At 42.9% G+C, this 26,899-nt stretch overlaps 1 protein-coding gene across 3 annotated transcripts in view; it reads left to right on the plus strand.

Moving 5' to 3' along the window:
- Window positions 1-26,899, plus strand: part of ogdha (oxoglutarate dehydrogenase a) — a 65,472-nt gene that overhangs the window by 23,644 nt on the left and 14,929 nt on the right. For 2 of the 3 annotated variants that reach the window (XM_038989781.1, XM_038989791.1), the window contains exons 3-8: window positions 1,773-1,949; window positions 3,040-3,142; window positions 16,872-16,987; window positions 17,136-17,290; window positions 26,507-26,653; window positions 26,759-26,849. In XM_038989781.1, the coding sequence (XP_038845709.1) occupies window positions 1,773-1,949; window positions 3,040-3,142; window positions 16,872-16,987; window positions 17,136-17,290; window positions 26,507-26,653; window positions 26,759-26,849 (789 nt within the window). Of the gene's footprint in view, window positions 1-1,772; window positions 1,950-2,731; window positions 2,826-3,039; window positions 3,143-16,871; window positions 16,988-17,135; window positions 17,291-26,506; window positions 26,654-26,758; window positions 26,850-26,899 lie in introns of all 3 variants that reach the window. The other variant, XM_038989800.1, reaches the window with a different exon arrangement.

Here is a 26,899-nt window from a genome sequence, read left to right on the forward strand (position 1 = left end):
TGGCATAGCCACATCAGGACCCATCATAAGGACAACTCAGGGTATGCTATTCTTTTCTTCTGAAATAGACTACATATTCTTCATATCATGCTTCTTTAGACCTGTCTAAAATAAATAATGGATTTATTGTGAAGGTGTAGGCTATAATACATGGATTTATTAGACTTTTTAAAATGGCTCGTAGGCTGTGTGGAAGCCAAGAGATGCTAAATGTGTTTATGTTAATTAACGGTTTCGTGATCGCCACAGCCCTAGATGTTACAGACCATTTTTGGGGGGGGGCAAGTGACTTTAGCTTTTGGTCAAGTTAAAAAAAATCTGTCCTACTTGTCCAAAGGACAGTTGGTTAAAGTGAATTTCAAGCCCTGGGGCTGAGAGAGAAATGTATAGTTGGGGGCTCATGCCATATATTTTTTTTTATCCTGAATGCATAGTTTTGGAATAAAAGATTCTCCCTGACTAACTTTTATTTTGGTGATTGTTGGTTCTAAAATATCTTATTTAGAAAATATATATAGGTCAATTATCTTTTCTACACCCTTTATTTGGTTTGTCTTGAGATTTCACTGAAAAGGTTTTTACCCCCCCCCCCCCCCCAAAACCTGCATTTTTTGGGTGGACATAGGTGGCCCGAAAAACACTTAGGCTGCCCGCATCTACTTTTCTACGCAGAAAAAACCTGCCACTTGTTTTAACGATGTACTAGAATTGGGCATAGCTGAAGGTCAGTTGGCCTATTATCTGAGGAAGATGAATATCATGTGTGTGTTCCAAATGGCACCCTATCCCCTTATGGGCCCTGATCAAAGTATTTCAGTCTATAGGGAAGAAGGTGTCAGTTGGGTCGCAGCTCTTGGCTCTCTTCACTCTTAGGTAGCGTAAATGTATCAACACAAAGTAGGCAAATGTGTGTGATGTCACCAACACCCACTTTCTTGACTCCAACTTCAAAACTCTAATTCAGTTTGATTCATGCACAGCTTGTAAAGCCCTTACATGGTTCCAGCTCATCATGTTTTCTTAAACTCAAGCCACTTGAGAGGAAATTTGACTGAATGAAGCCGAGGCTGTGACGCTGAACCTATAAGATTCCCCCAGGGAATCTTTCCGCCTGATATGCTATCACTTCAGCCACAGCTGACCATTAATCGCACTGGTATAAATCTTTGACCAGGTGGGTGGTAATTCAGGTGCTGGGACTGTCGTTCCTGCATCTCTAAAATGTAAATATAGGTTTACTATGAAGGATCTTGTGACTAGCGTTAGTTTCAAGTATCCCTTTGGTATGAAGTAAATTACTTTAAAAAAAATTAAAACAATTTTTTTTAGCGAATACCAGAGGATGGCATTGTGTTTTGGTTTTCATATTGTGGAATAAGTGAGGGCCTTACTAGTTTTGTCAGTTTACCATAAAACATTGAAGTAGATTTTCCCCAAGGAAGCTGTTGGCTGCTTAATATGAGACTTGATAGACATTTTTTAGAATGACCAAATCAGTTGGAGAACAGGAAAATGTTGGAATTTGCCATCCATTGTTGTTTTGAATGGCATAAGACTGATCACACAGGTTGTTTTCATCACAAAGGGAAAATGGAAACTGTAACATAAGGTTACTTTTATTTAATATTTCTAGCATTGCTAAAGGTCATGAAGCTATACCTTCTTATAAAATGTAAATTTGTCATAGATGGATTTGTTGGCTATCTCCTTTCATACCAATGTTCATTAATCCCAATTCTCATTTCTCTTCTTTCTTTCTTTCTTTCTTGCAGTCTTGGGACGTTTTCTTCCGCAATGCCAATGCAGGTGCTCCCCCGGGCATGGCCCACCAGAGCCCTCTGAGCCTGGCCGGTCTCCCTCAAGCCCAGTCTTTGGCGGGGGCTCAGCCCAACGTGGAGAAGCTGGTGGAGGATCACCTGGCTGTCCAATCCCTCATTCGTGCCTACCAGGTCAGACCAGTCAGCCACCACTGGCTCTCACAGAGCTACAACATTTGAAAACAAGGACAACCATGTCTATAAGGTTTTAGTATTTTAACCTTTATTTAACTAGGCAAGTCAGTTAAGAACAAATTCTTAGTTTACAAAGATGGCCTACCACGGCTGTGGTACAGCCCGGGATAGAACCAGGGTCTGTAGTGACGCCTCTACCACTGAGATGCCGTGCCTTAAACCGCTGCGCCACTCGGGAGCCAACTAGTAAGCATGCCAAGTAGTTTTACCATTACAAAACATTCAGCAGCCAGAAAGCTATGACTGTTTAACAAAAATATTTTATAAAATGCATCTAGTGGTGGCACACAAGACAAGAACACAGAACCTATTGTTAGTAAACTATTGTAGTCAAAGAAAATAACCAATATTGCCTCCTCGCTATTTGAGTAATCTCTACCTTTTGAGTTTGATGTTTAAAATAGACCATCTTTGTTGTCTGTGAGCATAGCTAAATATTTCCACAAAGTTGACCGTCAGACTTAATGATACCAACTATGCTGATAATGGACTAACATTTTAGTGATGTAAAGTACCTGTGCTGAAATGGTTGATATTTGAAAGCTGGGACAAAGGTGAGATGTCTGTTTTTATACCATAAAGAACTGTGACCTCATGATGTTAACTGAAATGCCTATTATAATGTGCACTTGAATGTTTCCTATTTCTATTTTGTTGTATTGTTGTGGTTTTAATTGAAACCTTGTTTTACCATGTGACTAATGTTACCTTATTTCCAGTTGAATGGCCATCACAACGCAGATCTCGATCCTCTTGGCATCAGTTGTATAAATTTTGATGATGCCCCAGTACCTACTGGGGTTCAGAATGTCGGTGAGAAATGTTCCCTCACATCTGTGCGAGACAATAATGAGCTTGTTTGTGTTAATGTTGCTTTCCCATTTCCTCCCTCCTTTCTCTCTCTTCTCTTATTTTTCTTTCAAATCCCTTTCAACACTTCTATGTCTCTCTACACTCACACCCCCCCCCCTCTCACCCCCACCTGTCGGATGTTTTGTTCCATTTCCCCTCGGACCTGTTTCTTTAGATCCGTGGGCACCATGTTGCTCAGCTGGACCCTCTGGGGATTATGGATGCCGATCTGGACTCTCACGTCCCCAATGACATTATAACGTCCTCGGATAAACTCGGTGAGGAGAATGAGCCACTCACTACAGATCCTCCGGGCGGCTGGGTAGCTGAGCAATCGCTGTTTGGCATGTAATGCTGGTCTATGTATGGTCTACACTGACCTTCTCTGTAAACATGTGCCCATTTGTCCCTGAAAGGGCTCCTTGCCCCTTGTTTTCCTGAAATGCCACATATTTGCATTGATGCTTTTTGACTTACTTGACTTAAATCTCTTTGCCACCTTGGGAGTATAGGGCGTCCACCGTAGGAGTGTCCATGGTTCAGTTTTTGTAGTAATTTTTTTTCACCGTTGGGTGGGTGATTTAGCCCAGACAGCTGGGCCTACTGTTATCATGTTGCTCAGCTGTACCCTCTGGGGATTATGGATGCCCATCTGGACTCTCACGTCCCCATTTACATTATAACATCCTCGGATAAACTTGGTGAGTAGAATGAGCCACTCACTATGAGCCACTCACAGATCCGCCGTCGACTGGGTAGCTAAGCAAGCTCTGTTTGGCATGAAATGCTGGTTTTTGTGTGGCCTACGCCGGCCTTCCTCTGTATAAAGATGTCGCCGTACTGTATGGCCGCCGTTTTGCGAGCTCTGGCCCTACTTTGCTATTTTCCACATCGACGGGGCTGCAGGGGAGCGGGTCAAGAGCTTCAAGTTTATTTTTGTACATTTTATTCATTAACATTTATTTAACTAGGCAAGTCGGTTAAGAACAAATACAATGACTTCCAACCTGGCCAAACCCGGACGACGCTGGGCCATTTGTGTGCGCTGCCCTATGGGACTCCCAATCACGGCCGGATGTAATGCAGCCTGGATTCAAACCAGGGACTGCAGTGACGTCTCTGCACTGAGATGCAGTGCCTTAGACCGCTGCGCCACTCGGGAGCCCTAGGTGTCCAAATCACTAAGGACTTAAAATGGTCCACAAACACTCCTTGGGAGGTTGAAAAGGTTTGGAATGGGCCCTCAAAAGTTCTACCAATTTAGAGTATCTTGACTGTTTGCATCACTGCTTGGTATGGCAACAGCACCGCCCTCAATCTCATGGCACTACAAAGGGTGGTGCGGCAGGCCAGTACATCACTGTGGCCAAGCTCCCTGCCATCCAGGACCTGCATATCAGGAAGGTCCGGAAAATCGTTTAACACTCCTGCCACCCAAGCCATAGACTGTTCTCTCTGCTTTCACACGGCAAGCTGTACCGTTGCATCAAATCTGACACCAACAGGCTGCTGAACAGCATCTTGTTCCCCAAGCCATAAGACTGCTGAGCAGCTAACAAAATGGCTAGACGGATGATCTGAGTTGACCCTTGTATTTTATTTATATTTTTACACCATCTCTATGCACACTCAAAAGACTCTGCACACTCCACTCACACACTGATACTTCAACTCACACACCTTCAATTAATTTGCTCACACACTTAACATGCACATACTTTTGTATATGTAGTGTATGTGAACACCCCTTCAAATGAATGGATTTGGACATTTCCGCCACACCCGTTGCTGACAGAAACTCCAAACTCCATAGACAAACATTGCCAGTAGAATGGCCTTACTGAAGAGCTCAGTAACTTTCAACATGGCACCATCACAGGATGCGACCTTTCCAACAAGTCATTTTGTCAAATTTCTGTCATAGTAGAGCTGCCCCAGTCAACTGTAAGTGCTGTTATTGTGAAGTGGAAATGTCGAGGAGCAACAACGGCTCAGCCGCGAAATGGTAAGCCACACAAGCTCACAGAACGGGACCACCGAGGTGCTGAAATGTGTAGCGCGTACAAATCATATATCCTCTGTTGCTAGACTCAATACCGAGTTCCAAACTGCCTCTGGAGCAACGACAGCACAATAACTGTTCGTCGGGAGCTTCATGAAATGGGTTTCCATGGCCAAGCAGCCACACACAAGCCTAAAATCACCATGCACAAAGCCAAGTGTCGGCTGGAGTGGTGTAAAGCTTACCTCTATTGGACTCTAGAGCAGTGGAAACGCGTTCTCTGGAGTGATGAATCACGCTTCACCATCTCGTGGTCCGAATATGGGTTTGGCGGATGCCTGTAGAACGCTACTTGCCCAAATGCATAGTGTCAACTGTAAAGTTTGGTAGAGGAGGAATAATGGTCTGGGGCTGTTTGGGCTAGGCCCCTTAGTTCCAGTGAAGTGAAATCGTAATGCTACAGCATACAATAACATTCTAGACGATTCTGTGCTTCCAACTTTGTGGCAACAGTTTGGGGAAGGCCCTTTCCTGTTTCTGCATGACAATGCCCCCGTGCACAAAGCGAGGTCCATACAGAAATGCTTTGAGATTGGTGTGGAAGAACTTGACTGGCCTGCCCAGAGCCCTGACCTCAACCCCATCGAAGGCCTTTGGGATGAGTTGGAACACTTACTGCGAGCCAGGCCTTATCGCCCAACATCAGTGCCTGACCTCACTAATGCTCTTGTGGCTGAATGGAAGCAAGTCCACGCAGCAATGTTCCGACATCTAGTGGAAACCCTTCCCAGAAGAGTGGAGGCTGTTATAGCAGCAAAGGAGGGACCAACTCCATATCAATGCCCATGATTTTGGAATGAGGTGTTTGACGAGCAGGTGTCCACATACTTTTGTTCATGTAGTGTACATTTATACTGACTCCACACACTACTCGCATACAACCACCATATACACTGCTGCTATTCTGTCATATATCCTGATGCTGTGTCACCTTAACCCTATACATATCAAACTCTATCACTCCAGCATCCCTGCACATGGTAAATATGGTCATGGATTTGACCCTGTATATAGCTTACTTGCTTTCTCGTGTTCTTATTTTTATTTCTCGTGTGTTTTTGTTCCACCTAATGTTATTTTTAGTAATACATTGATATTGATTACTGCGTTGTTGGGTTTAGAGCTTGCAAGAAATGCATTTCACTGTACTAGTGAATGTGACATTAAAACTTATCCGAAGTGGTAATCGATCATTTTTCTACAATGCTCTATGATCAAGACTGTGCTTTGTCTGACCTCTCGTTCTAGACCTGTCCAGTTTGTCTGGACCTACCGGGAGTTATCTCCCACTGGCATAGCTCTGAGCGGTCGTTGAGGTACACAAGCCCTCTTACCACGACAAAGTGACAGTCCAAAAAGCATCAATACAAATAGCAGTTTCTTAGGTAGCACTTCTTTGTAGGACAGATCTGTACTGTATGACTTCTCTGTCTGCAGGCAGCCAAGCACAAATTGAAATGAAAGTTAAATGCCGTTATAACAATATTGTCTAGAGTGCTCCATTAAGTTCACATACAGTAGCCTTCTTGAGTGACACCGCTACATCCCCAGTTTGAAGCCAGTGTCGCATCACTGGTTTTAATGACATGATTTAAGTGTCCCATTACACTCCTGTCTATCAGTGGCGGGACATATTTAGAGTCCTCCTAGATTTTCTGGCATATCTCCTAAATCTACTAACCATCTTGCTTGACCGGACCACATTCTCCCTCACATTACTCACACCCTTTCTTGGGTATGGCCAAAAAATCCCGTCTTTCAATCTACTTCTCAGTAAAAATGAACAGCTATTCAACGCATTTGTAGTTTCCTTCTGAAGTACGGTATAGGGGGGGGGGCAGGAGTTTTCTCTGCTGCCAACTCTAACTTTTAGGCCTTAGTTCTCACTCACTGTTCACAACAACAGCTACAGTATGACTCTTAACAGTAAGATATTAACTGTTTGGAAAGGTAAATCACCTTCAACATGGATTATAAGAAAAAAGGGGAGGGAAGGGACATTTCTATGAACCAGCATACCCCTAAACCTTGTACCCCTCTTCTTGATGACTGAATAGTCTAATTAGTGGTGCTCTCAAGATCTGTATACTTTCTGCATGTCTGATGGTTATTAGTTCCAGTACAGCACGTCTCGGTCTGCATGGGACGTTTTTCAGTTTGGCTGTGATCCGGGTGTGATGTTTGTATTTGTGCATTCTGCAGCAAGGCAGGTACAGCATTTTCTAGATGTAATTGGCACTTAAAGCTGTGTTTGCCACCCTTGTTGTGGTTGGTGCTGCGCTGTCGCTAGAGTTCAGAAGCAGTCAGTCAGTGGTGCTGCTGTGGTGATTGACGTTGTGAGGGGGGGATTCTCGCAAACAAATCGAAGTTAAAAGAACAAGCCAGTGGCCTAGCGGTCTAAACCGCTGCCTCTGGCACATGTCTATAGTGTCTGCATAAATTTGAATCCGGCCTACTGCCCTTTGACACAACTCTCCTATCTTTCCCCACTGCCATCCTCTCTTTATAAAGTGCTATCGGTGTTTGCTCGCAGCGGAGTGCGCAGCTGAAATTTTACTTTGCCAATGCCAAACCACCACCATCTGTGGTGGGAGGGTTCCAGATGGCTTCTGCCTTCCCTGGCTGCAGAAATCACGATGGTGGCCTCTGGTATGCAGAGACGGTGGAAACATTATCAAACTATCTCTGTGTTACATTCACACAAGCAGTTTTCCATAACTAGGTAGCTAGCTATAGTCTTTCAAGCTAACTTTGCTGTGGTTTGCTACTCGGCATAGCTAGCTAGCTATATGTAGTTGGTAGGAAAATGCCCAAATCAGCTTATGGCCGTCTGGAAAACCGTTCACCTGCTTACTAGTCGTAAATACAAGTTGGAATCATCTCTGTACCCAGAGTTATTCAAAATGCTAAAATCTAATGTCCCCTACTAAGGAAATTACTTCGGCAGTACTTTAGCGTTCTCAACAAGTTTGAAACGCATGAATGAACGTATTTCGTTGCTCCGAGTTATACAAGTTGTATTTTGGAAAACTGACTAGACGTAAACGTGGTTTTGGCAAGCTAGCTAGCGGCCTACTTTGTTGTTGGTTACATGTCACCGTATATTTATTTTTATCACATTAGCTAACTTTAGCCATAGTTAGCTGGCATCGTAATGTTCCATAAATGTGCCTACTTAGGTTATTTTGCTAGTAGCAAATCTCTCTTTTTTTTAAACTATCAACACACCTAGTCCCTTTAAAAAAAAAAAAAAGGGTTTCCGGCAAGAAATCAATTAAATAGTACCAAGTCAAGTTAGCTACGTACGAACACACATCACCAGCAATAGATACTAGCGGCGCCAGTAGCGCCATTTAGTCTGTGTGTGGTAGGCGAGAACTCTTCTTCGCCGAGAGTATAATTCGAGAGAAGGACTTCTTATTGTCTGCGAGAACCACCCAAAGTTTCACTTCGATTCTAGTTTGCTGACCCCTTCAGTGTGTTTGAGTAGTGGTAGAGTTGACCCTGATGTCCATGATGGAGAATGGGGGCATGGGTCACTAACCTTTTCCGGGTTTCTCTCCCCCTGATGCCTCCTCCAGACCTGGCAATGTTCAAGGACCGTCTCAGTATTCTAACTGTCGGAGGTATGGAAACACAAGTCTCCCTGTAGTTTTGTCCCTTTCTCTGTGCCTGAATATTTGCTTTTTGTATTGTTTGCGTAGGAATTTTTGCTATATCTTTCTCACATCTTTTTTTTGTTGGCTTTTCAGTGGAATACACTTGATAAACAACTGCTTGTGTTCTCGGTGGTATGTTTGGTTATTTATCACATGATCGGATTCTAAGCCATCAGCAGCCCTGAAATATAGGAGAAAGTTAGAGCCTCTCTCTAGCAGCCCCAGTGTGTGGGTGTCGGAGAACACGAACATCTTAAGACAATATGTTCCTCTTTATGTCAGTGTACTCCTTTAGTGCTTTCCTGTTGAAGCTCTAGCTGAGTAGACAGTTTTGGAGTGGTAGGTAATAGATAAGCTTATTTCAAACTACAAAAGTGTTTAGTGTAGTGGTACAGTACCTAGTCACATTCCTCTCAAACTGTGGTGAAATTTGTTTACATTATCTGGCAGAACATTTCAACCACAAAGTCCCAGTTGGATCGCAGTTGAAGAATACATTATACATTTATTTTCATGTAAAACAACTTTGTTTCAGAATCAGATTGCGTATCACATTTCAGAGCTGACAAACATTGGGAGATATATACACTCGGTGGCCAGTTTATTAGGTACCGTAATTGCTGGACTATTAAGCGCACCTGAATATAAGCCGCACCCACTGAATTTAAAAAAAATATGTATTTTGTACATAAATAAGCCGCACGTGTCTATAAGCCGCAGGTGCCTACCGGTACATTGAAACAAATGAACTTTACACAGCCTTTAAACGAAACACGGCTTGTAACAAAAATAAATAGGCTTTTAAACGAAACACGGCTTGTAACAAAAATAAATAGGCTTTAACGAAACACGGCTTGTAACAAAAATTAAAAAAATAGCAGTAAACAGTAGCCTACCAAGAAAGTCATTGGTCACTATCTTCCTCCTCCTGTGCACTGAAACCACTGAAGTCATCTCCTTCGGTGTCGGAGTTGAATAGCCTCAGAATTGCTTCATCCGATGTTGGATCGTTTTCATTGTCGCTCTCGTCACTTTCATCCGGAGGCAAATTCCCCGCTGAGCTCATGCTGCCCTCTTCAACACGCAGCAGTCCAGCCTTTCGAAACCCGTTGATGATAGTGGATCTTTTGACAATGCTCCACGCTGTCAGGACCCACTGGCAGACTTGACCATAAGTTGCTCTTCGCATGCGGCCCGTTTTAGTGAAGGATTTCTCCCCACTTGTCATCCAAGCCTCCCACTGAACACGGAGCGCCACCTTAAATGCACGATTTACACTGATGTCGAGTGGCTGCAAATACTTTGTTGTGCCCCCAGGAATCACAGCTGGAATTGAGTTTGTCCTCTTGATGGCTTCTTTCACAGAATCCGTTATGTGGGCCCTCATGCTGTCCAACACGAGCAATGCCTTGTTCTTGTGAAAGAATCCTCCCGGTCGCTTGCCGTAACACTCCGTATGCCATTCATGCATTAGGCTTTCCGTCATCCATCCTTTCTTGTTGACTTTCACAACAATTCCTCTCGGGAATTTTTCTTTTGGCATCGTCATGCGTTTGAAAATCAACATCGGTGGAAGCTTTTCTCCCGATGCCGTGCAGCTCAGAACACAGGTGAAGTGCGTTTTTTCATGCCCAGTTTTCAGCGTGATGGATGATTCGCCTTTCCTGTTGACAGTCCGAGTGAGAGGCAGGTCAAACGTCAGAGGAACCTCGTCCATATTTATGATGTCGTGCGGGCCGATGGAATGCTCCGCTATCTTTGCATCAGTGAATTTACGGAAGTTTGAAACTTTTTCCTCGTAGTCGGGAGGGAGCTGCTGACACAGACTCGTCCGTACCCTGATGGACAGGCCTTTACGTCTCATAAATCTTAGACACCACGATGGTCCACCTCTAAAATCCTCAAACTTCATTGCAGTGGCGATTGTTTTGGCTTTCAGTCGGATCTGCACAGTTGAAACACCTCGGCCGTCTGCTCTCTGTGTGTTGACCCAGTCTTCAAGCTCATTTTCTAGTTCGGGCCATCTGCTTTTCTTCCCTCTGAAAGCTTTTGTTGTCTTTCTGCACTGAGTCAGTTGCTCATGCTGCTGTTTCCAACGTCTTATCATAGACTCATTAAGGCCAAGCTCCCGTGCAGCAGCTCTATTTCCCTTTCCAACAGCCAGATCGATCGCCTTCAACTTGAAAGCTGCATCATATGCATTTCTCCGTGTCTTTGCCATGATGAGGGTGACAAAATGACTACCGTAATCAGAATGATGGCAAGTTTGAGCGCGCTCGATTTGCGTCACATTATGTGACGGTGCTCAGTTTTTTGGCGGCATGAATTTGTGAAAGCGGGAAAAATCCATAAATTAGCCGCGTCATTGTATAAAGCGCGAGGTTCATAGCGTGGGAAAAAAGTAGCGGCTTATAGTCCGGAAATTACGGTACACCCATCCGAATTCTTTGGGGCATGGAAACATTGCTCAATTGGTATCAAGGGACCTAACGTGTGCCAGTAAAACATTCCCCACACCATTACACCACCGCCACCAGCCTGTACTGTTGACACCAGCAGGATGGGGCCATGAACTCATGCTGCTTACGCCAAATCCTAACTCTGCCATCAGCATGACGCAACAGGATCCTTGATTTGTCGGACCAGGCAATGTTTTTCCAAGACTCAATTGTCCAGTATTCGTGACCGCGTGCCAACTGGAGCCACTAATTGTTGTTTTTCGCTGATAAAGTAGAATCAGGTGTGGTCGTCTGCGGGAATAGCCCATCTGTGACACGGACCAACGAGTTGTGCATTCCCAGATGCCGTTCTGCACACCACTGTTGTACTGCGCCGTTATTTGCCTCTTTGTGGCCACCCTGTTAGCTTACACGATTCTTGCCATTCTCCTTCAAAATAACATCAACTAGCTGTTTTTGCCCACAGGACTTCCTCTGACTGGATGTTTTTTGTTTGTTTCACCATTCTCGGTAAACACTAGGTCAGGTATCCCCATCTGGTGTCCTGTGGGAGATTTTTATTTTGTCCCACAGGTTTTAAGCAAAAACAAATCAAATTATTATTTAAAATAGTTTTGACATAAGACTAAAGACACCAGCAAAATCAGCTCAAATGTTTATTTAGGAAATCTGTACCAAATATTTCTCAAGCATTTCAAAATATTCCCACGCATTATAGATCGAGTGCATTCAGAAAGTATTAAAAACTTTTTCCACATTTTGTTGTGTTACAGCCTTATTCTAAAATGGATTAAATAAAATAAAAAATCTCATCAATTTACACACAATACCTCATAATGACAAAGCGAAAACAGATTTTTCGACATGTTTGCAAATATATTAAAAATGAAAAACGGATACCTTATTTACATAAATATTCAGACCCTGTGCTATCAGACTCAAATTTGAGCTCAGGTGTAGTTTCTACAACTTGATTGGAGTCCACCTGTGGTAAATTCAACTGATTGGACATGGTTTGGAAAGGCACACGCCTGTCTAAGGTCCCACAATTCACAGTGCATGTCTGAGCAAAAACCAAGCCATGAGGTCAAAGGAGTTGTCCGTAGAGCTCCGAGACAGGATTCTGTCGAGGCACAGACCTGTGGAAGGGTACCAAAACATTTCTGCAGCATTGAAGGTCCCCCAAAACACAGCGGCCTCCATCATTCTGAAAATGGAAGAAGTTTGGATCCACCAAGACTCTTCCTAGAGAACCCGATGGTCACTCTGATGGAGCTCCAGAGTTCCTCTGTGGAGATGGGAGAATCTTCCAGAAGGACAACCATCTCTGCAGCACTCCACCAATCAGGCCTTTATGGTGGAGTGGCCAGATGGAAGCCACTCCTCAGTAAAAGGCACATGGCGGCCCACTTGAAGTTTGCCAAAAGGCATCAAAAGACTCAGACCGTGAGAAACAAGATTCTCTGGTCTGATGAAACCAAGATTGTGCTCTTTGGTCTGAATGCCAAGCGTCACGTCTGGAGGAAACCTGGCACCATCCCGACGGTGAAGGTTTTCAAAGATCTCTCTACATTGCTCTGTTCATCTTTCCCTCGATCATGACTATTCTCCCAGTCCCTGCTGCTGAAAAACATCCCCACAGCATGATACTGCCACCACCATGCTTCACCGTAGGGATGGTGCCAAATTTCCTCCAGACGTGATGCTTGGCATTCAGGCCAAAGAGTTCAATCTTGGTTTCATCAGACCAGAGAATCTTGTTTCTCATGGTCTGTGAGAGTATTTAGGTGCTTTTTGGTAGTATAGTGGGCTGTCATTATTTAATATAATCCCTTCTGTCTGGCCACTACCATGAAGGCCTGAATGGTGTGCTGCAGAGGTGTTTGTCCTTCTGGAAGTTTCTCCCATCTCCACAGAGGAACTCTAAAGCTCCAATCAGAGTGACCATCAAGTACTTGGTCACCTCCTTGACCAAGGCCCTTCTCCCCCAATTGCTCAGGTTGCCTGTGCGGCCAGCTCTAGGAATGATGGAGGACACTGTTCTTGATGACCTTCAATGCTGCAGAAATGTTTTGCTACCCTTCCCCAGATCTGTGCCTCAACACAATCCTGTCTCGGAGCTCTATGGACAATTCCTTTGACCTCATGGCTTGGTCTTTGTTTTGACATGCACTGTGAACTTTGGGACCAAATCATGTCCAATCAATTGAATGAGCTCAATTTCAAGTTTGATAACAAAGGGTCTGAATACTTACGTAAAGAAGGTATTTCACTTTGTTATTATGGGGTATTGTGTGTAGATAGCATTTAATCAATTTTAGAATAAGGCTGTAACGTAACAAAGTGGAATTAGTCAATGGGTCTGAATAGTTTTCGAAGGCACTATATATATTTATTTATTATAGTGCCTTCGGAAAGTATTCAGGTGTTCTAAAACTTTTGACCGTGTGTGTGTGTGCACGTATATACACTACCGGTCAAAAGTTTTAGAACACTTACTCATTCAAGGGTTTTTCTTTATTTGTACTATTTTTGACATTGTAGATTAATAGTGAATACATAAACTATGAAATAATACATATGGAATCATATAGTAACCAAAGAATTGTTAAAACAAATCCAAATATATTTTATCCTTTGAGATTCTTCGAATAGCCACCAATTGCCTTGATGACAGCTTTGCACACTCTTGGCATTCTCTCAACCAGCTTCATGAGGTAGTAGTTAATAGTTAATTTGTGGAATTTCTTTCCTCAATGTGTTTGAGCCAATCAGTAGTGTTGTAACAAGGTAGGGGTGGTATACAGAAATGTCTCTATTTGGTAAAAGCCCAAGTCCATATTATGTCAAGACCAGCTCAAATAAGCTAAGAGAAACGACAGTCCATCATTACTTTAAGACATGAAGGTCAGTCGATACGGAACATTTCAAGAACTTTGAACGTTTCTTCAAGTGCAGTCGCAAGAAACATCAAATGCTATGATGAAACTGGCTCTCATGAGGACCGCCACAGGAATGGAAGACCCAGAGTTACCTCTGCTGCAGAGGATAAGTTAATTACAGTTACCAGCCTCAGAAATTGCAGCCCAAATAAATGCTTCACAGAGTTCAAGTAACAGACACATCTCAACATCAGCGTTTTGTGCGTATGGACAATGTCTGGGATTATTTCATATCAGATCATGGGACCAACACTTTACATGTTACCTGTTATATTTTTGTTTCTATGTATAATCAACTCCTTACTCATAACATGCACCCAAATGCTGTTGATGCTTTGTTTTTGGAAATGTACACTAATGTTCTTGTACTTTACTTCCTGCGCTTGGTGTAAGACGACATACTGTAGAAAAGCAGGATTCTGCCTCTGAATAACGTTTTGAATATTTAAATTTTGTTAATTTAGCAGATGCTCTTATCCAGAGCGACTTACAGGAACAATTAGGGTCAAGTGCCTTGCTCAAGGGCATTTTTCACCTAGTGGGCTTTGGGATATGAACCAGCGACCTTTTGGTTACTGGCCCAACGCTCTTAACCGCTAGGATACCAGCTGCCCTGCGACGATAAAATCACCCACATCTCGGTGCACCTATTATGCTTTTGTACTTCTGCATGATTCTTGGGTCCAGACTAATGCGAGGCGATGGCTTCCATGGAACCCCCATGATACACAATGTATATAGATGATGTGTGCCATCTGGCTGGTGATGGCAATGACCTGGTCATTGGGGAGCCACTTCTCTCCACTATGTAGCGAGAGAGTGTGTATTCCTTGCAGTGTGCTTCTGTCTGTGGCGTTTAGGAGGCATTTAGGAACAGCCATATTGTTGCCTTGTGGGCTGGCGGTGTTGGAAGTGAATTTGCTAGTGAGTGTGCAGAGTCTGCAAGAAGCTGCTCTCCATGTCCTTGGAGAAACTCTACTTCTACTTGTCAGGTCAGCTAATTGCTGTTTTTTTCTGATGTCTCAGCGTTATAGGATACCCATAGTTTTTCCTGCCTCATGTCCAGTCATTTGAACCTTTGTTCTGTCATTCAACTTATTCTTTGCGTGGATACTCTTTGATATCACTCAAGTCTCCATCGTTGACACACATTTCAGTAACACACATGAACAAACCCACACACACATTATTTTTCATTTCTCTTTTCTTTGAGCTATTCTCTTCTATTTAATATAATCCCTATTACTGCCAACCTTTTCTTGCTAGAGCTATTAACATTATTAAATTCTAATTTCCTGTATCACCAATACTCACACATCCTTTGCCATTGATGCGTCGACTAGCCTACTCCATAGTTGTTAATTTTGGGATTGCAACATGTTGCTTTTCTCTTTTTTTTGAGGCAATCAAATAAGATTAAATTAAGTGTCTCTGTTTATCTTAGATTGCCCTGAATTCTATTTCATTACCTTTTTTGGCACCAGCATTTTAACTAAGAGTCACCTCTACCATAAATCAACAATCAATTGAATTATAGTTATCCTCCTGGCACATAGATACCACACTACAAATTCAGCTCATGACATCTCATCCTTTCTTGACTGCCTCAAAATATATTTTTTAATTGGCTTTCATCTCCTGGAGAATCTAGTCCCCATAAAAATATGGGGGAAATCTAAATTGTTCATTTTAAGCAGGCATTGACGTGTGTGTGGCTGGTTAGGTGTGTTTTCCCCCCACGCTTGCATTGTTGGGTAGAGTTTTAACACGTTCATGTTTCCCCTACCAGCTATTGTTTGCCTGGTGAGTGTTTTAATAACAGATTTTCAAAGTGTCTGTACGTTTTGTAGAGAATGCGCTAATCCAGGGTAGGCCCATATGTCTTTGAAAAACAGAACCTAAAGTGGATATTTGGTGACCTAAAACTGGGGTAGCCTTCCCTTACTTCATTGACAATCTGCGTATTTTAGATGCTATCACCCACTCCATACCCTCTCTTTAATATGCTTTCAACTCAAATCAACCGAAATCATGGCCATATACCAGAGAAGCACTGAAACCATAGAGACATGGGCTCAGACTCGCATCACAGGAAACACCATTTTGAAATTAGCTTTGTAAATGACAGTTACCACTATTTTCAGAACATATATAGGCCTACGTGATTCACTGGATCTTAAAGTGTAGAAGATATTGATAATTTAAATTATATTTTTCCTAAGTCATGTGCATTCTCCTAGACCCTGTAAATACCAGAATAGTGACTGTTTACATCTGTGTTAAGATCACAAGGACTCATCTGTCTGCCACCCCGTTTAGTTCAGGAAGGGCAGTTTGCGTGAATATTCCACTTTAGAATAGATAACATTTATCAGATTGATAATAGTACTCTTGCTTCAATGACACTAATGATATTTTCTTGTTTGTTTTTTGTTTTTTTGGACCCCACAAATATACTCTGCTTGTTTTTACCCACTGCTCCCCTCTGCTCATGTCTCATCCCTTCATTTACTTTTCCTATCCACGGTGTATCCTTTCATGTTGCATGCCTCCACCTTTGTCCTGTTTGTTTGCCTGTGATGCTGCACCACCTTTGATTTTGCTGCATTGCCTCCATGTTGCCGTTATGGTGCCATCAACCATATGGCATATTCCTGTGTTTTCATCCATCATTGCCCTCCTTTTTCTCCCTAACTCATCTCTGCTTGTTTTGTTTTGTTTCGTTTTCTTTCCATGGGGAATGTCTTTGTGGCCTACATTCTTTCCCCTGTGTTTCCTCCTCTGGACTGACTGTCCCCGCATCTGCCCCCCTCAACCCCCGCCACCCCCTCCCTCCTGCCACTCTGCCCTTCTGGATGGTCTGCTGCCCCCTGCGTGCTGAACAGGCTTTTATGGACTGGACGAGTCGGACTTGGACAAAGTGTTCCGCCTGCCTACCACCACCTTTATCGGGGGCACTGAGACCGCCTTGCCCCTGAGGGAGATAATCCGCCGCCTGGAGGTATCCAAACTAAACCGCACACACGCATACACCGGTCTGTCTCTCGAAGTAGGGTTCTTGCCAATCGTTTCTCTTGAACGAGTGAAAAGTGTACATTCAGGCTCATTTTCATAGTCAGTGACGAGACACGCTGTCCCATTTTTTTCAGATGGCCTACTGCCAGCACATCGGGGTTGAGTTCATGTTCATCAATGACCTAGACCAGTGCCAGTGGATCCGGGAAAAGTTTGAGAAGCCCGGCGTCATGCAGTTCACCCTGGAGGAGAAGAGGACCCTGCTGGCCCGCATGGTTCGCTCCACCAGGTCAGAGCCACGCCCCCCCCCCCAAAAAGTTCCATCCCCCACTTACCCATCAAATAATATCAATTAATCAAATGCATTTATAAAGTCCTTTTCACGTCAGCAGTTGTCACGAATTGCTTTCACAGTCCACCTTGTCATAGTGCTTGTCCAGATTTCAGTCATTGCAGGGCTCCAGACTGCGACCCATTTTGTCACATTTTATGACCCTTTGACTTAGCTGTGCAAGTAAAAACATTTATTGGTCGCATCGATGCGAGCTGCACATTCTACATGCTCACCTCACTCCAACCTTAGTATTTTTTTTAAGCTACTGAAACCATGATTTCGTCAAACAGTAATGTGCATTATCCTCATGATTCCTGTAGTGAAAGTCTCTGTAATGCCCCATGCCTGTTTCTCTGGGCCTGCTGCTGTGAAGAGCGAGCCACTCACACCCCCTCCCCCACACTCTAGGAAAAAATAAAAATAAAAGTTGTTCTGATTGTAGGATGTGATGTTTTAAAATCCAATTGCGGGAAAAGCACAGCTTTGGAAGCAGCTAGGGCTGCACGATATGGACAAAAAAAATGTAATTGCTCAAAAAAATACTGCGATTTCGATCAACACACTTGTGTCGCCAGGATAGTGGGTTCGATTCTCGGGACACCCATAGTTAAGAAATGTATGCACAAATATTTGTAAGTCACTTTGAATAAAAGCGTCTGCTAAATGGCAAATACATAAACTCAGCAAAAAAAGAAACGTTCTCTCACTGTCAACTGCGTTTATTTTCAGCAAACTTAACGTGTAAATATTTGTATGAACATAACAAGATTCAACAACTGAGACATAAACTGAACAAGTTAAACAGACTTGTAACTTACAGAAATTGAATAATGTGTCCCTGAACAAAGGGGGTGTCAAAATCAAAAGTAACAGTCGGTATCTGGTGTGGCCACCAGCTGCATTAAGTACTGCAGTGCATCTCCTCCTCATGGACTGCACCAGATTTGCCAGTTCTTGCTGTGAGATGTTACCCCACTCTTCCACCAAGGCACCTGCGAGTTCCTGGTTATTTCTGGGGAGAATGGCCCTAGCCCTCACCCTCCGATCCAACAGGTCCCAGACGTGCTCAATGGGATTGAGATCTTGGCTCTTCGCTGGCCATGGCAGAACACTGACATTCTTGTCTTGCAGGAAATCACTCACAGAACAAGCAGTATGGCTGGTGGCATTGTCATGCTGGAGGGTCATGTCAGGATGAGCCTGCAGGAAGTGTACCACATGAGGGAGGAGGATGTCTTCCCTGTAACGCACAGCGTTGATATTGCCTGCAATGACAATGTCAACAGTGAAGAGGCGATTCCGGGATGCTGGCCGCCTAGGCAGAGTTCCTCTGTCCAGTGTCTGTGTTCTTTTGCCCATCTATGAATTTTGCTATCGCTGCATTGATTTCTTTAGCCCTACCAGAGTCGGCCGCATATTGTTGCCCGAAGGCTGTGGGAAGAAGTGGTTGCCGTTTATTTTTTCACCAAGTCCTACCAATTGTCCCTTTTGGGGTGATGTCGGCGCAAATGAGTAGTCATGTTACTCGTATTGCCACTCGAATAGGCTATCGGCAATGAACAGAGTCTACATGTTGGAGTTTTATCCACCACTCGTTGGCAATGCCCCTTATAGTTTACAGGGAAACCGAAATGTTCCCAGATGGCAGACCTGAATGATACTGGGGCGTCTTCTAGTTCTGGCTCGCCATGTTGCTCCTTTGCATTTAGCTAACTGCTAATTCGTTCATAAGCTAATTGCTGCTACGACGGTCTCAGCTCTGTTCTTTTTTTTTAAAGACAACTTTATTACTATGTGGATATTTTTCCCACTTTCATTTATACGCCATTGGTTTATGCACAATTTTTTTTTTTACAATGAAATATATATTTTCCCCTAGCGATAATATATGATATAATATATGATTGTTCACAGTGCGTACCGAACCGTGCAATACGAATACACGTACCGTTTCACCCTTAATATATTTTGTATTCATTCATTAATTCCCAGTCAAATGTTTGGACACACCTACTCATTCAAAGGTTATTTGGTCATACGAGTAAGTATACAACATTAATTGGTGCATGAGTCAGAAATAATGAAGTGTGGACGACTGGGTCCCCTTTTTGGTCAGTCCGCAGAGGAAGGAGGAGACTGTCAAAGGCAGCCTCTTTGCTTCTCACTCGCTCATGTTCTTTCTCCTAAAACTGACCATCAGATGCAGGCACCATCAGTCTAAAATAAAACGCAAATGATTGCAATTTTCCTCACAAGTAATACAACAAGCGATCTATTAACATGTGAAGCTTGCTAAAACTAAAGTTTTGCAGAGATAAAGATACACAAACCAATAGTATAACTCAGAAAAACTTAGATTTATATGAAGAACCAAATTTGAAACCGGCTTCGTTCTTGTTTATTGACTTCATGCATTCTTGACTCTAACTGTGCCTGCTTGAGTGATAGTGGGCGAGGCTTGGTGTGTGTGGGGAAAGCAGTGAGGAGACGGGGAGATCAACAATTTCCAGGCTCAGGGACATGTACTAATCTGTGGTGACCTAAATGCCAGAACTGGACAAGAACTCAGCACACAAACACCTACATGGAGGTGACAGCATTCCCTCTTCCATATGCCCCCCTAGACACAACTACGACAACATAACCAATATAAACGGGTCACAACTCCAGCAGCTCTGTCGGAAGCTGGGTATGTACATAGTCAATGGTAGACTTTGAGGGTACTCCAATGGTAGGTACACCTATAGCTCATCTCTTGACAGTAGTACTGTAGACTACTTTATCACTGACCTCAACCCAGAGTCTCAAGAGTGTTCAGTCAGCCCACTGACACCCCTATCAGAACACAGCAAAATCACACTCAACTTGAACAGAGCTATGCTCAATCATGAGGCTGAATAATATTAAGAAATGCTATAAATGGAAGGAAAATAGTGTGGAAATCTACCAAACTATTCGGCAACAACAAATTCAATCCCTTGACAATTTCCTGGTCAAACAACACGAAAAATGATCTATCCAAAATGGAGATGTATGGGTAAAACACTTTTCCAATATTTTTGGCTCTATAACAAAGAACAAACAGCATAAACATCTACATGATCAAATAGAAATCTTAGAATCAACTATTAAAGACTACCAGATCCCACTGGATTCTCCAATTGCATTGAATGAACTACAGGACAAAATAAAAAGCACTCCAACCCAAAAAGGCCTAAATGAAATGATAAAATATACAGACCACAAATTCCAATTTGCTATACTTAAACTATTTAACATCATCTTCAGCTCTGGCCTCTTCCCCAATATTTGGAACCAAGGACTGATCACCCCAATCAACAAAAGTGGAGACATATATATATATATTTTTTTTATATATAAATTTGTATCCCATTTTTCTCCCCAATTTTCGTGGTATCCAATCGCTAGTAATTACTATCTTGTCTCATCGCTACAACTCCCGTACGGGCTCGGGAGAGACGAAGGTCGAAAGCCATGCGTCCTCCGAAGCACAACCCAACCAAGCCGCACTGCTTCTTAACACAGCGCGCCTCCAACCCGGAAGCCAGCCAGAGGAAAAGCCAGCCAGAGGAAACACTGTGCACCTGGCCCCCTCGGTTAGCGCGCACTGCGCCCGGCCCGCCACAGGAGTCGCTGGAGCGCGATGAGACAAGGATATCCCTACCGGCCAAACCCTCCCTAACCCAGACGATGCTATGCCAATTGTGCGTCGCCCCACGGACCTCCCGGTCGCGGCCGGCTGCGACAGAGCCTGGGCGTGAACCCAGAGACTCTGGTGGCGCAGTTAGCACTGCGATGCAGTGCCCTAGACCACTGCGCCACCCGGGAGGCCCAGTGGAGACATATTTGACCCCAATAACTACCGGGGGAAATGCGTCAGCAGCAACCTTGGGAAAATCCTCTGCAGAAACAATGTACATTTCGTACATTTCCTCAGCAGAAACAATGTACTGAGCAAATGTCAAATTGGCTTCTTTGCAAATTACCGTACGACAGACCACGTATTCACCCTGCACACCCTAATTGACAAACAAACAAACCAAAACAAAGGTAGTCTTCTCATGCTTTGTTGATTTCAAAAAAGCTTTTGACTCAATTTGGCATGAGGGTCTGCTATACAAATTGATGGAAAGTGGTGTTGGGGGAAAAACACATTATAAAATCTATGTACACAAACAAGTGTGCGGTTAAAATTGGCAACAACAAAAAAAACGTTCATTCCACATAACCGAGGGGTGAGACAGGGATGCAGCTGAAGCCCAACCCTCTTCAACATATATCAACGAATTGGTGAGGGCACTAGAACAGTCTGCAGCACCCAGCTGCAGTCAAATGTCTACTGTTGCTGATGATCTGGTACGTCTGTCCCCAACCAAGGAGGGCCTACAGCAGCACCTAGATCTTCTGCACAGATTGTCAGACCTGTGCCCTGACAGTAAATCTTAGTAAGGCAAAAATAATGGTGTTCCAAAAAAGGTCCAGTTGCCAGGACTATGAAATCAAATTCCATCTAGACACCGCTGCCCTAGAGCAGTGGTTCCCAAACTTTTTATAGTCCCGTACCCCTTAAAACATTCAACCTCCAGCGGCGTACCCCCTCTAGCACCAGCGTCAGCACACTCTCAAATGTTGTTTTCCCATCATTCTAAGCCTGCCACACACGATACGACACATTTATTCAACATAAGAATGCGTGTGAGATTTGTCACAATCCGGCTCGTGGCAAGTGACAGAGCTCTTATAGGACCAGGGCACAAATAATAATAATCAATAAATTTGCTCTTTATTTAGCCATCTTACATGTAAAACTTTATTTGTTCATCAACAATTGTGAATAACTCACCACAGGTTAATGAGAAGGGTGTGCTTGAAAGGATGCACATAACTCTGCAATGTTGTGTTGTATTGGAGAGTCTCAGTCTTAAATCATTTTCCACACAGTCTGTGTCTGTATTTAGTTTTCATGCTAGTGAGGGCCGAGAATCCACTCTCACATCGGTACGTGGTTGCGAAGGGCATCAGTGTCTTAACAGCGCGATTTGCCAAGGCAGGATACTCTGAGCGCAGCCCAATCCAGTGGCTTCTGATTTAATTCCATTTTCACAGAACCGCTTGTTGCAATTTCGATGAGGCGCTCTTGTTCAGATATCGGTAAGTGGACTGGAGGCAGGGCAAGAAAGGGATAACGAATCCAGTTGTTTGTGTCATCCGTTTCGGGAAAGTATTTGCGCACCCAACTCACTAAGGTGCTTCGCTATATCACATTTGACATTGTCCGTAAGCTTGAGTTCATTTGCATACAAAAAATCATACAATGATGGAAAGACCTGTGTGTTAATGCAGACAGAGAGAGAGAGGAGAGTCCCTGTAATCCTAGATTCAGATCATTCAGGCAAGAAAAAACATCACTCCATTATGGGAAGGCATACTCAAGTTCAACTCACAATCGATTCCGACACAGCCACGGCACGACATGCAAGAACACATGCAGTACTGACAATCCAGAGCGAGTAAACCTGTAAAACCAACCCTCTCTCCACCCTACACATTGTTTTTTATTCCAGGGTCGTTGCTCTATCACCTCGGCTGTTTTATACCTAGGCCAATATCATTAGGATCAAGAATATAAAAGGTAGCATAAATAGCTTATATAGAAATATATAATACACCCACCCGTCTCTCGCTTAGAGAAGTGCATAAGCCAATTATTGCATTAGTTTTACCGTTAACTTTAATCACTTTATCCCAGTGTTAACCAGTCCACACACACTAGAGACAACAACCCTGTTGACAATACCTAATACATCCATTTGCCGGTGTGTATCGGAAGAATAATCACCCTTTATATTTTTTATATTGAGAATTATTTTTTAAATGTTTCTTTTTTAATTATTACTTATTTAACCTTTAACTAGGCAAGTCAGTTAAGAACAAATTCTTATTTACAATGACGGCCTAGGAACAGTGGGTTAACTGCCTTATTCAGGGGCAGAACAGCAGATTTATACCTTGTTAGCTCAGAGATTCGATCTAGCAACCTTTCGGTTACTGGCCCAACCACTAGGCTACCTGCCCCCCTGTAAAAGGATAATACCAATTATTTTAGGATCGTGTAGGCCTATTCCAATAGATAACCTATGCAGGTTTTTAACTATATAATCCTTTATCCTAGCCCTATAATTCATGTATTTATATTTATTAAGTTTTATCTTAAAAGCTAATCATTCCGATTCTCATCGGCAAACAAGGGCCGCACTATATAACAGGTTTTAAGTCATAATATAACCGACCTCTACAATTAGGACATATCATATTAAACAAACAAAAAAGTACCTTGGTATTTCTAATGTACAATCTTCAAATTAAATGCATAAAAAAATCAGGGGGGGAAAACGTCAGCCTTACCCATCCTCGCCTTCCCCTAAATCAAAACCTGATATTACGTCCATATAGTCCAAAGTTCCATATTGCCTAAATAGAAAAAGGATAAGTTCATCATACCCATTCTACATTACCATAAATCCAACCTTGTTTTAAGTCCACGGTTCCATAATGCATGAATAAAAACAACAAAAAAGTTGTTAATGCAAAAAATGTGTTTGTAAAAATAAACTCTGAATCCATATTTGTCCTGTGTATTGCGGTGCAAGTATGTATCGGGGACTACTTCCACAGGAAATAGCTATCACTCACAACCACTGCTTCTCTGCTCGGAGCCTTTTGAAAGTGGGGTACAGGGCACGTCGTCACTCCACTATTTCATGAGGAAATGGTTCATTAATAGAGAATGGGGTGTTTTTCAATTCTCTACCCTGTTGTAACAAGGCAATTTTAATTTTGTAGTGGGTTAGCATAGCTACGATCGGGCGGGGCCTTCCCTCTACTCTGCCACCAACTGGTGAGCTCTTTGAAAATCAATGGTTTGCACCTGTTCGTCCGTCATCTTGAGATTACGTTTCATGAACACCTTGACTTTTTCCTCCGTTGACTGATAGTTTTCATCCTCCTTTTTTCCCATTATAACAATATTATTTCTCATACTTCTGCACTTTAGATCAAGTAATTCGGCTTTCGTTGTTTTATCATACCGTAGCGCCTCTGTAGTGTCTTTTAGGGAGTCCACGGTAGTTTTCAATATCTTATTTTCCGTTCGTATTTCTTCCATCATTGTAGTACTGTAATCCATTCCTGTTTTTAAGGCCTCAGCCTCCCCCAGTAGCCCAGGCAATAAATCCGTTTTTTTTAACTGCTCGCTTGTAAGCAATGCTCCATATTCTGGAAACATGGTTATAAAAACGTCCCCTCTAATGTTAAGTTTGGAATTTTAGACTGCGGCTTTCCTCCCGTTTCGCTCACAGAACTCGAGGAAAGGTCTTCTCTTGTTCACTTCGATGTATCCATTTCTTTTTCGAGCATATAAAAATGCTGATCAGTAAATAGTTCCAGATTCTCTATATTATACAGAATGTTTGTTTCGTAGTTATCAGTTCATCCTCAATTTTTGATTAATTCATGGGACAAGCTGTGCCTACCACGCTGCCACCTGCCACGTCATCGCTTTCTATAATTACTTGACACATTGGATAGAATTTACAAAAAAAAAAGTCAAACTAGAATGCTATTTGGCCCTAAACAGAGTACACAGTGGCAGAATAACTGACCACTGTGACTGACCCAAAATTAAGGGGATCTTTGACTCCACTTACAGATTTGCAATTGAGAAAGGCCACCAAAGGCAGACCTGGCTCTCATGAGAAGACAGGCTATGTGCACACTGACCACAAAATGAGGTGGAAACTGAGCTGCACTTCCAAAACTCCTGCCAAATGTTTGACCATATTAGAGAGACATATTTCCCTCAGATGACACACATCCACAAAGATTTCGAAAACATCACATTTTGATAAACTCCCATTTCTATTGAGTGAAATACCAGTGTGCAATCATGGCAACAAAATTTGTGACCTGCTGCCACAAGAAAAGGGCAACCAGTGAAGAACAAACACCATTGTAAACACAACCTATATTTGTTTATTTATTTTCCATTTTGTACTTTCACTATTTGCACATCATTACAACACTGTATATAGACATAATGGCATTTGAAATGTCTTTATTCTTTTGGAGCTTTTGTGAGTGTAATGTTTACTGTTAATTTTTTGTTTATTTTACTGTTGTTTATTATATATTTCACTCGCTTTTGCAATGTAAACATATGTTTCCCATGCCAATAAAGCCCCTTAAAGTGAAATTGAGTTGAGAGACGTGGAGACTGGAGAGAGACATCAAATGGAATAAACTATACAAATGGACTGAGTAGCACACATCAATATTGCAATTTCGATTACAATTCTATTCATTGTGCAGCCCTAGAAGCAACTACTGTTGTCAATGTTGATGACGAGAGAGTCAACTTTCTGTCAATCATTTTTATTTCTCAACTCTAAATATTGAGCTCTAGCAACTATTTTACAAGCAAGATAATTGATTCGGCTTTGAGATGCTGAGTGTGCGAAATGCACATCGGCCCTTGCGAGTGCAGGTGTCATTGGGCAGTAGCCAAGGTTTTGAATTTACTGTTTTATTAATACATGGCTACCAGCAGTGGGTATTATGTTTAGAGTTAGCAATATAGCTAATGTGTTTTGCGTTTTACTTACTCAGGAGGTGAATTAGCCCCAAATATATTAGCCTATGATAATAGTGCAAATACAAATGTAGGCAAATTAATCTCTATTGAACAAAAAATGTAATATCAATAGCCTAATTGTCAATCCAAAATACATGACAGTCACTGGATTAGGTTGCACATAAAAATATTGTTGGTCATGTATTCCTGCATGGACATGTTAGATGAAACAACATATTTCTTGAATAGCATCTTAGTCTTACACCCCTAATAAAGCACAGTGAATGACTTTATAAAATGATTACACATTTTTCTATTGCGTCACGCCACAGATTATTTTTGGTGTGAACAAATCATGGGGTGGCACCACCAACTGAAAAAGTTAGTGCCACCAGGGGATTTTTTTTGTCTGGGGCCCTGAATTGGACCATTCCTGCAAACTAATATCATAGGAGATTTCTGGAGTCCTTCTCTCCAAAGGGATATGGCCGTGTGCTGACGACGTGCGCTGTGTACCACAGGTTCGAGGAGTTCCTCCAGAGGAAGTGGTCGTCAGAGAAGCGCTTCGGCCTGGAGGGCTGCGAGTCTCTGATCCCCGCCCTCAAGACCATCATCGACAAGTCCAGCGAGAAGGGTGTGGAGAACGTCGTCATGGGCATGCCACACAGGTGGGTAATAACAAAAGGAGCACAAGGGGAGGGGATGCTTGAGTTTCTGCAACATGGTTTGACTTTCAGCCTTCTCTCCTCTGACACATGCTCACAATCTCCTAGGGGTCGTCTGAACGTGCTGGCCAACGTCATCCGCAAGGAGCTGGAGCAGATCTTCTGCCAGTTTGACTCCAAGCTGGAGGCTGCTGATGAGGCGAGTCCCATCTATCCCACCCACTACAATTCTTGACTGCACTAAATGGA

The sequence above is a fragment of the Salvelinus namaycush genome, chromosome 1, assembly GCF_016432855.1.
Source record: "Salvelinus namaycush isolate Seneca chromosome 1, SaNama_1.0, whole genome shotgun sequence".
Classification (NCBI taxonomy): Eukaryota; Metazoa; Chordata; class Actinopteri; order Salmoniformes; family Salmonidae; genus Salvelinus; species Salvelinus namaycush.